General features: G+C 36.0%; 1 protein-coding gene across 9 annotated transcripts in view; it reads left to right on the top strand.

The window, feature by feature from the left end:
- The window catches only part of STXBP5L (syntaxin binding protein 5L), a 377,555-nt gene extending 364,813 nt beyond the window's left edge, over nt 1–12,742 (top strand). For all 9 annotated transcript variants that reach the window (XM_045502185.1, XM_045502187.1, XM_045502190.1 and 6 more), the window contains 4 exons: nt 1,796–1,961; nt 4,623–4,734; nt 6,398–6,618; nt 7,183–12,742. In XM_045502185.1, the coding sequence (XP_045358141.1) occupies nt 1,796–1,961; nt 4,623–4,734; nt 6,398–6,618; nt 7,183–7,224 (541 nt within the window). In that variant the 3' untranslated portion in view covers nt 7,225–12,742. The remainder of the gene's footprint in view (nt 1–1,795; nt 1,962–4,622; nt 4,735–6,397; nt 6,619–7,182) is intronic.
- The last annotated feature ends 244 nt before the right edge of the window (nt 12,743–12,986 follow it).

Raw genomic sequence — 12,986 nt, forward strand, 5'->3', positions numbered from 1 at the left:
AAATTACCTTGGGATGATTTTAGTAATATATATAATATGTAGCTTGAAGAACTGAATCCTTCAAATTGGCATGCTCCTGACTTTGATCATCTTCCCATGCTAAGTATTTTCCTAGATATTTCCAGATCCTATCAGAAATTAACTCTACTGAGTCCATTCTTCTCAAGACCTAGTTTTCTGATAGTTGGCAGGTAGCTGATTGCTTACATGCTAATGTACCCAAACCTAGAAAGTAGTAGAAAGGGATACAAGAGTCTTATCTATAAATGTGTTCTCAAACTGGGCTTTTAGTGAAAACCATTGTTAGTTATGTGATACTATTTCCTTATAAAGTGTCCCTGCACAGAAAAAAATCTATTTTTTCAGCTTTAAAAGCACTTGGTTCCTGGTTCTTAGCAAGTAAATTACTTTTTGCCATTTCCAACCTGAGGTAATTAAACCATTTTTGTTTTCTTCGCTTACTTTTATTATGCTACATAAACAATGTAGCTTATCAGAAAAGTCCATTGGAATCCCTTCCCCACCGCCACCCATTAATTTGACAGAATCTAGCATGGAAGTCTGTTTAACTGGGTTTGTTTTGGCTCACAGCCTAAAGATCTCAATTACTTGAAATGTCATAACATATTAAGTCTTTGAAATCCAGTATATATTTTACACTTACAGAATACCTCAGTTCATGCAAACCACATATCAACTGCTCAATAACCATATGTAGCTAGTGGCTACCATATCGGACAACATAGTGCTAGAACCTCATGGAAAGCTTTTTCCAACTGTGCACATTTCAGATCCCATTCTATATTGTAAAGTTCTAGGGCTTAACTTGTAATAACAAACTACTTTCATAAGAGAAATAAGTACGTTTTTTTCAAGGTACTGGTTTTATGATCTGGGATAATTTAAAATCATCATGCACACCAGAATCAGTTGAACAATTTGAAAGCTGGAGATTTAATGACAAGTCTCTTTTTATCCTTTTGGGATTAGAGGTGTGATTTAAAAGCAATGAGACCAGTTTCTTCAGTAGTTTGCAAAACTGGCTCTTGTGGCCATATCCAAAGGGACATTCTGATGAATATTTAAGCAAAATTTTGGGCTACCACATAAGGATAAGATTATAGCTATTTGGTAAGACACTGGAGATGAGTGGTATTCATTTAGCTATGCCTAATTCTGATCTATTATTTATAACTTATTCTCATTCCCGTACAGCCCTAACCATGTTTATTTACTAAGCATGCCTTCAGTGCAGATGTCCTAAGTCATAGGTAATTTTTATTTCCCGTGTGTAGAGGGAGTAGAGGAATGGGGAGCAAAGCCACTCCATGGCCAGGCACAGTGAACTGGATCCATTCCATGTCTTCATCAGTGCATAACCTCCTCAGACTCAGGAGTTTTGCCTTAAAAGGAGACAGTAGACCAAGTACTTTCTAGTGGTGATGTTTCTCCCATAACCAAAGACTGCAACCTTTGGTTGCAGGAACCTGTGAAATGCTGCAGAAAGTATTCTGAAATTGCTGGCCACTACATTTAATCCACCCTTCAAACATATTTGCTAAGTATCTGTGTGGATTAAGAGAAAGAACCAGGCCCATAATTTTTTGTGTGTATATAATTTTATGTGAAAGTCTAGTTTTTTTTACCAAAGACTTCAAAAGAATAAAAAGAAACAAACATTAAATAGTGGTATAAAAATAAATGTTTTTATGTAAGGGACTGTACATTTTACACAGAGAAATGAAAGCTTCTAACAACTTGAATATGAAATGTGGATTTGCTTTTTTCCATTCAGCCTACCTAGTCTTCGCCCAATGTTGGATGTTAATTATTTGCCACTGACAGACATGAGGATAGCACGGACATTTTGTTTTACCAATGAAGGCCAAGCGTTATACCTCGTCTCTCCTACTGAAATTCAGCGGTTAACATACAGCCAAGAGATGTGTGATAATCTACAGGTAGGTCAGGCACATTTATGAATACACATTGGATATGGTTGTAAAAAGAGAATGAGAGAGATATCTAATAGCTAAATATTATTGGGCCAGGCAATAAATATGCCTTCCCTAGATGTTTTGAATATATGTTCATCATTGTGACCCTGTCAAGTTTAGTGTGGGTGTAGTTATACACAGAAAAAAAAAAAAGAAAGGAAGAGGGGGACTGACGGGGAATATGCGAAGATCATACATATTAATGGTTGAGTTTTTGTTTGGTCATTTTATTGTTTTTTTTTTTTTTTTTTTTTACTATGGAGAATCCCCTGTAAGATTATAAAATCTCCCTCCAAGGTGGGGACTATGCACGTGCACACAAAAATCTTGCATACAATTCAGGGAGTTCATGGACTTTTTAAAAAAAGAAGTCTAAATTTTAAGAGCCATACAAAATAAATACATATCCTGTGGGTTAGTATTGGGCATTTGTGTTTTATCATAGCAGTGAGCAGAGCTTTGAAACAAAATAAATATAAAAGCTTATCAAAACCTTAGATAACCTAAAAGTGGTTACAAAAGAGCATCTTAGAGATTTAATTGGTTCAACCCCTTTATTTTACAAAACAGAAAACTAAAACCCATCCATTTTAATACAGAGGTTGAAAGTATAAGCTCCGAACTATTTAAGTTGTATTTTGCCCACTTGTATAACTTTGGGAATTTTGCTTAACCGACCTGTATGCTCTGCCTTGAAGCACTGTCATGAGAATTAAGTAAGAACTGAGCCCAGTGCCTGGAATATAGTATGTTTTAAAAACAAATAATAATGTTCCTATTATTGTTATTCAGCAAATGCTTGTTGAGTGGTTACCATATGCCTGGTACTTGGCTAGGTTCTAGTTAAGATACAAGTCTCTACCTGCTAGTGTGGAGGAAGATAAGTCAACAGACAAGCACCGCACTCTGTCTGACAGAAAAAGACTGTCTATATGTGGCTGTGCCAGCGCTGAGGAGACATGGAACAGGGGCCCCTGGGTTATGGGATAGCAGGGAGGGCTAGTTAGAACAAGGTTGTAAAGGATGAATAAGAGTCATCTATAGGGATGGGTGGCTGGGAATGGAAAAGGATATGATATTCTCGGCAGAGTAGTGTCATGCAAAAATTCCAGAGGTTCAGGAAACTGCCAATAAACTGCAGAGTTAGACAGTGAAAAGGGTGGAGGGATAGTACTGGGGAATTATTCAAAAGTAGATCTTGGAGCACCCTGTAAGCTCCTTAAGGAATCTGGCATTTATCCCAAGGGGAACAGGAAGTCATGGAAAAGGTTTAGCAAATTTGTTTATTAAAACTAATATTCTGGGGGCGCCTGGGTGGCGCAGTCGGTTGGGCGTCCGACTTCAGCCAGGTCACGATCTCGCGGTCCATGAGTTCGAGCCCCGCGTCGGGCTCTGGGCGATGGCTCAGAGCCTGGAGCCTGTTTCCAATTCTGTGTCTCCCTCTCTCTCTGCCCCTCCCCCGTTCATGCTCTCTCTCTGTCCCAAAAATAAATAAACGTTGAAAAAAAAATTTTATAAAAAAAAAAAAACACTAATATTCTGGTTACATATAGTTTTGAAGAATTTGAGAGAACAATTAGGAGGTGGTTTTTTTTTTTTAATAATTAAGGCCAAAAATAACAGTGGCTTAAAATAAGGGAGCTAGCAGTGAGAATGGAGAGAAGTTAGCAGATTTAATAGTAAGAGTGTAATCAGTTGGATTGGAAGGTTATTAGATATAGCAGTGAGGGAAAGGAAGGGATTAATAGTTATCCCTGGGTTTCTGGCTAAGTAAATGGTGCTGCCACTTCCAAAGAGAAGGGATCCAGGAGGAAGAGTGCAGGTCTGGTGAGAAGAGGTGAGAGAGAGTCACGCTGCAGTTCATGGACAAACTGATATTAGGTCACACATCTATTGACTTTTGGTTGAAGTTCCTTCCTCCATACCAATGATTCTCAAATTTTGGTCTGCTTCAGAAAGACCTGAAGAGCACACTAAAAATATAGATAACCAAAGAACATGTATGTAGGTTCTGATTTAGTATGTATGAAATGAAGCTCAAGCACCTGTATTTCTAGCAAGGTATTTCTCCAGTCATTCTAAAGCACATCAGATATTGAAAACAACTGTGTCTCACTATGCTGCCTATTTTGACTCATTTATCTTGAATCATTTCCTAATTTTGTACTTCATATAAAAATAAATCCAAACTTCCTCCACATACTCCCAAAGGCTTCCTACTTCATAGGTTAGTCGATGCTTAGTTCAGGAAGGGGGTTCAGACAGGAAAGAGGCTATAGTAGTTGAAAAAGGAAAAGCAGTCCAGATTGTGAGTCACTGATCAGGTGGAGATTAATCCTAGGGTAAATATTTTGCTTCTCATGCTTTCTAACTGTAAAGGGGAGAAGAGAAGAGGACATAAAAATGAAAATTTAAAGATGTCAATTACAGGAGAAGGGAAGGAAAAGGAGGTGGAGAAAGAAAGGCCAGAGATAAAACTGGGAGGAAAGCAAAAATCGCCAGGAAAATATATGGAAAGCAGATTGTCTTTTCCTTATGTGCTTTAACATTCCACAATGTTTTATTATTATTATTATTAATTTATTTTTAGTTACTCTAATGATTTTTTTTTTGAATTTGATACAGGACATGCTAGGAGATTTGTTTATTCCCATAGAGACACCAGAAGCTCAAAATAGAGGCTTTCTCAAGGGTCTCTTTGGTGGAAGTGGACAGACATTTGACAGAGAAGAGCTCTGTGAGTAAACTCCTGATTATGAAGCTGTATCACAAAATAGAAGACCTGTTTCTGTGTGTGTGCGTGTGTGTGTGTGTGTGTGTAACTTAATATAATATGTGATCTCAAATTCTAGACTAGGGTTTTTTGCTTCTGTATCTTGAAAATTATTTTTTACCAAATATGAATAAAATTGGTTACTTAACATTAGGAAATAGTTTAATAAAAATACTGCATGCAATTCATACAAATAATTAGTAAGCTAATAAATATGTCATTTGCAAGTAGATCATACGCACGAGGCAGGTGAAGATATTCAGTTACTGAATTCTGGAAAAAATGTTTATGGATCTGCTACCTTGAAACCACTGCTGGGAAACAGATTCTTTATCCAGAACACAAGGCTTATCAATGCTACAGAATAAAGTACTTTAAAATTCTTCCAGTGAAACTCTGACAAACAATAATTGAAAAGGAGTAGAAAGATACTAGGGAACATTTTCAGAAAGAAAAATGTGTTTTCCAGAATATCTCACCACTGTTTAGTCTTGCAGATCAAAACTCCTTTTCTCTTGAACTTTTAACCAAGCAGAAGATCTAGATGCCTCCATATGATGGAATATTTTTCAGCCATAAAAACAAATGAAGTTTGATACATGCTACAACATGAATGATACTTGAAAACACTTGAAAGTTAAAGAAGGAAGACAAAAAAAAGACCACATATTATATGATTCCACTTATATGAAATGTCCAGAATAGGCAAATCCATAGAGACAGAAAGCATATAGTGGTTGCCAGGCACTGGGGCAAGGACGGATCAGGGAGTGACTGCTGATGGGCACAGAGTTTAAACTTTTTGGAGTAATGAAAATGTACTAAAATTAGATAGTGTGGTAGCTGCATGACTCTGTCGCACACTGAAAACCACTGAACTGTGGTATATAACATATGTGAATTGTGTCTCAGTACGTCTCTTATTAAAAAAAAATAGATCTTAATTCCATGCCTAATGTTACATCCTTGAGAATGCTCACCAAATTTCTACCAAGATAGCTGTCTTTCAATAAAAAACGTCCTTACAATTCATTCAAATTAAACTGAACTTTGTAAATGGTAGAGAAACTATTATCCTTTTATAAAGGAACAGAATTTCAACATATGTATGCTCGTGTCCATCAGGCATAGACCCTGTTCTCTAGCATTTTACTTCTCCCCAACACACAATTTAAAACAGTAACAACTGAGGCCTACAGAGGATGACAGCAAGATGAACAGAGATGGTAGGAATGAAGACTTGGGCAGAAGTTTAAACAAACAAACTGGCCTAAAATTGGAACTATCCTAATATGGGTTAAATATGAAATCACCTATATTGTGAGCAACTGATTCAGCAATGTCAAGGAGGGCAGTGATGCCATATTGCATGGAACCCGCATACAAACATACACATACACACGAAGACAGGCAGTAACAACACAGTTACCTCGCAGTCTCAATCTCTTTCATAGGTGGGTAAATGCTAACATCTCCAAATACACGTCTGTGATAGAACCAAGTATACCTCTCTCTATATGAGAATTATGATGATAGAATTTAATGTAAGTACTTTGGTGATAAGCTTGATTATAATTATTTGAATTACTGACAATGTGTTTTTAATTGCTATGGCTTGAATTCCCAGTTGGGGAAGCTTCAGCAGGAAAAGCATCGCGCAGCCTTGCACAACACATTCCTGGCCCAGGTGGTATAGAAGGGATGAAAGGTGCGGCCGGAGGGGTGATGGGAGAGCTGACTCGAGCCCGGATCGCACTTGATGAGAGAGGACAGAGGCTAGGAGAGCTGGAGGAGAAAACTGCAGGCATGATGACCAGTGCAGAAGCATTTTCCAAACATGCACATGAGGTAAACTGCTTAATATAGGCATCTTTACACAGCAATGGCTTTAAACATTCAGGTCCCCCACGAGAAAACCCAAACAGAGATGCCACCGTAAGTAATCCTGTGTGAGAGCCAAGATAGCTTGAATCTTATTATAAGTATTGTAATTCCCTCAGTATTTGGAAGAAAAATGTTTTTAAATACTATAGTAATACTGCTTTACCTTAGAAGATAATTTAAAAGAAAATTATTCATTGGCTCTGATACATCGTATCTGTATTGTGCACCTGCTACTAGAAAGGTGCTTAGGTACATTACATGATTCCCTCTCAAGCAAAAAAAGGTGAGGGGCACAAGAAGCAGGAATCCACACACTACTTTTTGCTTCAATCATTAAAAATCAGCTGAGTCTTTACAGCTTGATTATTTTTTAAAAATCTTTCTCATATGCACCTTATTTCAAAAAATGAAGTTATATAAATTTTGCAATTTAGTTAGATATGCATGACTAGCTCAGTATGAACTTGCTTTGATTAGTACTTTTAAAGAGTTCTAAAAGCATTTTATTGTGACTATTTTTCTTTGCAGTTAATGCTGAAATATAAGGATAAGAAATGGTACCAATTCTAAACTTCTAAAGAAGCTGTTGACTGCTTTGAGAAACCATTTTTCAGGGAAACCAAATTTATTCCCAGCATCACTATTCAACTTGCTAGAAGCCAGTTTCTTCTACAAAATGTTCCATTACAGTCCATCTGAAGTTATCATAAGGGAAATTTATTAGAGACACCGTATAACCCAAAGGCTGGAAACCTGGTTAAAATCCCAAGACATGGCTGAATTTGCCTTTTCCCAGCGTGGAATGGAGCTATCATCTTGGCATGTCATTTGCTAAGGATTTACATTTAGGAACTACGGGGAGTCCTGCTGATTTGAAAAAATCCTGTACAAACAAAAGCATTAATGCACTTAATGAAAAAAATCTTTGCATGATAAATTAACATCTTAAGAGGAAAAGAAAAAAAAAACAAGCATGTTGTGACAGAAGAAAAAAAGATTTATGGTAAACTATTTTTATAAATTGGGCCACACCTGACAATTTAAAAAATCTGCATTAGAAGATATCAGTGTATTTCAAGTACATTTGCCATACCCAACTGAAAAAGAAAAGAAAACCAGAATTTTCTTCTCATCTATAATTTTCATTATACTATGACATTATTGAATTCTTATGGCAAGAGTCTGATTAATGTTTCTCTCTCCATAATATTTTACATCATCATGGTTATCAGTCATAATTATTACCAGTATATTAAATTATTCCTAACACAATTATTTCCATTTCTATCATCTCCAGAACAAGTTGCTATTTTCAGTCATAAACCAGGTAGGGCTCGGTCACCTCAAAGCATTTTTTCAGTCTGGCTTGTGCTCTGTAGGGGAGTTGATGATAAGTTTGGGGAAACTAGATTATAGGAACAATGCAGTTAGCTTTGAGAACTGATTTCACACACTCTGGTTTCAGTTTCTAAAGTGATATATTTTTAAGGCTCCATTTGTATCTTTGTCTGCCAATTACACAGTATATTACTGTTCAAGCCCAGTGGGGTCTTCAATCCAAAGGTGCTCTTGCAGCCTGACACTCACAGACCAAACTGGTCATTTTCTTCAGTATGATTCAGTAAAACCTCAGTTAATGTTTTGGGAAAGGGATTCTGATTTATTTCATTCCTGACTAACAAGGGCTTTCATTAGTAAATACTTTTTGGTTCAATACTTACTATTGAAAATCTTTATAAAATTTTTGCTATCTTGGCCTTAGTCACCATCATGGACAACAGAAATACAGAGAGAGTTTAATTATACAAAAATCAATAATTTTGTCACTCACTGGGCTATAAGCCACAAACTGTCAGTAGACACCAAACACCTATTCCTTATTTAAAACTCTTTTAAAGGTGGAATAAAGAATATCCTTAATATGATAAACGTTCTCTGTCATAACTCTAACAGTGAACTACTAGAGGCTAAATGAATACATTTGCCATCATTATTTAACATGATTCTGGAAGTTAAAAGTCATAGAAAATGAATGTATGCAGATTCCAGGACCCATCCTGTAATATGTTGTTCCTTTGAAAAGAATATTTTAAAAAAATTAATGGGTCTGTCTTACTGAATTTTGATTATTCCAGGTATTACTGGATTTGCATTTGTGTTTAAGAATTCACATTTTCCTGAAGTCCAAGTTATTTTAGTAGCCCAAAATAGTATTTATTTGTGAGGTTTTTTTTAGATTTTTTTTTATTATTAGTGTTGTTTTTTTTTTGAAGTGGTACTTTCTTTAAATGCTCTCAGTAATTTTGAGAAGAGCAAAGATGATAGAGTCAGAAAATGTATACCAAGAAACCATTTCTCAGAGTCCTTGGATTCTCCTAATTTCTCAAAAAAGCTTCTCCATGAATCTCACCATTCCTGAGAACAGCCTTAGAGTAACAGAACTTGGGAATACAAACATGATACATAAGATGATACAGTAAAAATATTAAACCTGAGATCAGAGTTTAGAAAACATTGGCAGCCATATTGCAGTACACTATTTGTACCATCAGATTTAAGAACTCACTTTTCTGATTTTCTGAACAGATACTTTATCATTTCTATAACTTAAAAAAAAACTAAAAGAGCAAAATATTATTTTAGGAACAATGAAATTCAGTCCAAAGTGGCATCAAATTCAATGACTGTCTCTGAAGGCCTCAGTAAGTTTGTATTTAACTTGTTCTACATCTGGGTTTCTCAACAATGTCACTATTAATGGAAAATTCTTCTTTGTGGGACTTCCCTTTACATTGTAGGATGGTTAGCAACAACCCTGGCCTCTATCCACTAGATGCCAGTAGCAACCCCAGAATAAAATAATGTCTCCAGCCATTGCCAAAATTGCTCCCAGTTGAGAGCCACTGTTCTACATTATTTAAAGACAGATTAAATGTGACTATATAATATATGTCTTGTATAAAATTAAATATCATAACTTAAGAAGATAAATTATTACACCCCAAATTACATGTGTGGTTCATATGCAATAAAATACGATTTTGAGAAAGCTTATATGAATCAGTGAAAAATAACAATTACAGAATATTTTAAGCATACAGAGAAAACACGAAAAAGAACAATATAGCATTTTACAGAAGTGCTTAAAACTCTGGCTCTAATGAATAGATAAAACGTTTATAATTAGCACATCAATTGGAAGTAAACAGGTGCTTCTAAATGCTTGAAATGAATAAATTCTTTTAAGTCGTTTAAATATGTCTTTCAATATAATTTTTATAAACCCTTTCTTAATGTAAGGGTAACTTCATCTCCCAAACTCCTGACTAGTGGAATACAAATCAATGAGGTTTTACTGCATCAGAATTATTTTTATAATTCAAAGAGACAGCAATAACAAGAATCTAATGTGGATGTGATTTTTCTCTTTGAATATTTCCGTTCTGTTACACTGACATGTGTGCGCGCGTGCGCACGTATACACACACACACACACACACACACACCATCACAACCACCACCACAACCTTATCATCATCATCTTTGGAAAATGAGTACTGTTGATCCATGTAATTCTTTACACCTCTATTCTCTACTATTTAAATGTCTTGCCTCTATCTTGGAACACAAAAAAATACTAGTAACTTGGACAATGATAGAAAAAATGACTGAGCCTTAGTAGTCATCAAAATTACATTATATCTGCTATGGGGGCATCAGAAGATAAAGTTTGAAAACCACAGCCTCTTAAGTTGACCTCATTTCCTTATGAATCCTTCAGGAGATAAGCCCTTCTTACTGTCCCACAAGAAAATGGGTCTTTGTGTTCTAGTCACCAATAAGAAGCTATAAGTGTTTGTTTTCCTGGTTTTAATAATGTGAGCAATAACCCCTACCATGAAATCATCCATTAACCTTGTATGGAGGGGAGGATGATTGATTTGTCATTTAATTCCTTACAAAAGCAGGACTACTGACTTTCCTTCTTATACTTGAGACTCAGACTCAGTGCCCCAATCACCATTGGGGTCATTATCTAACTTTGGAAGAATAGTGACAGAACTGAGGGAGATGTTTTCTTATACTTTAGTCACAAAGACAATTTGTCAAACCTTTTATATAGCCTTGGAGTGATTCTCAAGTTAATAAATCAGAATCCAGTTTTCTATTCCTCAAAGATCTTAAAGGATTATAAGAGGAAAAAGGTTTACTGTTGGAGTCCCTTTTTATGTGACCCATGTGTCAAATATTAAATGTACCATCTATCTGTTATTTGTATTAAGGGATTACCAGGACTTTGAGAAAGAAAAAATAGATTATGCCCAAGGCTGGTTGAAGAAGATGAAGATGAGCTCTTTGAAATAGTTATAAAACGTTTGGCAGAAGGGAAAAATGAAGCAGGTCTAGAAAAGTAAGCTAAAAATACTCTCCTTGGTTTAGGATCATTGGGACAACCCACCAGTATATCTGTGTGATTAAGTCTGGCCCAATGGAAAGACATTAGAACTTGACCACTTTCAGAGACGGCAATGCCGAAAGGAGTCAGACACTTCTATCAGGCCTTGCTGTGATTCAGGAGAAAAGTGGTAGCCTTCACAGCTTCCTCACCTATGTCCTCTATTACACCAACCCCATTACTGACTACATACTACTTCACATACACACTGATCCAGGTGCCAGAAACACTCTGGTAAGTCATGTATTCTGGATGGCTCATTCCAGGGAGTATAGTGGTTGTGTAGCAAGTTTAGTGTACATATTTGCATACAAAATAGCCCTAAAAGGACAAAATACAGAATACTTGGGAAAGTGAGAGGAAGTGCCAGTTTGGTACAAGAGGGTTGGGGTGGGGAGGGACATGGGAGCCAGAGTTAAGTGGAAGAAATTTTGATGAGAAACCAGAGGCACAGATGGCTGCTTTTATTTATGTATTTACATAGGGAACTGAGTCTCAACCTTGGCTGTACAACAGAATCACCTAAGGAGCTTTTAAAATTCCCAGTTATATCAAAATCTCTCAGAGTAGGAACCAAACGTGTAATTTTGAAAGCCCTCAACATGGTTCCGATGTTAGCCAACATTGACAAACACAGCTTTATGGCCGATTAAGAAACATTTGTCTACCTTGGCTGGTATCCAAGCCCCACTTCTGATGGGTCAGGGAAGACAACATGTAAGAGATATAGTGTTGTCTGGATTAATAATTATTGTGTTGAAACCCAAAACAAATGTTCTGTGCAAATTTCTGACCAGGGAAGGCCCCATTAATTTTAAATAAGTCTGTCTTTGTGATTTTCTCCCATGTGACTTGGCCATTAATTATTCCAATTCAAACATCTAGGTTTTGATTGTCTTATACATGTGACATCACAAGACACCAGAAGAAAAATAAGAAATTCAACAGTATGTAAAGCTAAGTGGAAACTAATTCTTAGTAATAGGATAGTGGAAATTAAAACAATCATTTACTAAATCAGGTCCAAATTTATTATTCATTCTTCATTTGGAGGAAACATAGGTACTAGGTACCTTTTCTGCATAGTTGGACAAGATCTTAGCAAGAAGGAAGAGCAGTTCCTTTTTGATTGCTGGCTTAGCTCCCAGGGCCACTTGGATTTATTTTCTTAGTTATTGGATTCATGTTTAAAGGGAGAAGAGTGTCTGTAACTCACTATCTGTGCCCTGAAAGACTGCTTTCACCTTTAAAAAGGGAGAGTCTGCCTATCCAAGGCAATAATACCTAATGAGAAAACTTGAGAGTTCTCTCCTCTCATACTGCTCCCTCTGGTATTGGCCTATGCTTCTTAACTGCAAAGCCAGAAAGTAAACTAGGTGGTGGTTATGGACAAGTGTACACGGAATCAAAATCTCTAATAACCTATAATTTTTAGTACTTAATTATGTGATGTTTTATTCTAGGAAATAAGAAACAGATGACATCATTGATGTATCTTTCTTTCATCTTCAGAACTTTTGCATCTTTTCAGAAAATGACAAATTACTATTTTTCTGTTGCACTCAGCAATTGTGACTATACTTAAAATTCTTGTAGTCTGTAGAAATATCAATAAAATTGTATATGTTTGTACATAGATGCTCTTATGTTATGATGTTATGCACTACTAAACATTTTTACCAAGATTAAATATGGACAGAGGTAAGACCTTCATTTGCAACACTTTGAGCCATGGTTTTGCAAAGTATAATTGTTTTAAAAAGGCAGAGAGGAGGAGCATGTACAAGACATTTGTTTGAAGTAAAAAACAAAAAGACTAAACATAAGTTCTCCAAACTCATAGATTTTGCTAGAGTCTATAAATCCCAAAGGGTAG

Source organism: Leopardus geoffroyi, chromosome C2 (assembly GCF_018350155.1).
Source record: "Leopardus geoffroyi isolate Oge1 chromosome C2, O.geoffroyi_Oge1_pat1.0, whole genome shotgun sequence".
Lineage (NCBI taxonomy): Eukaryota > Metazoa > Chordata > Mammalia > Carnivora > Felidae > Leopardus > Leopardus geoffroyi.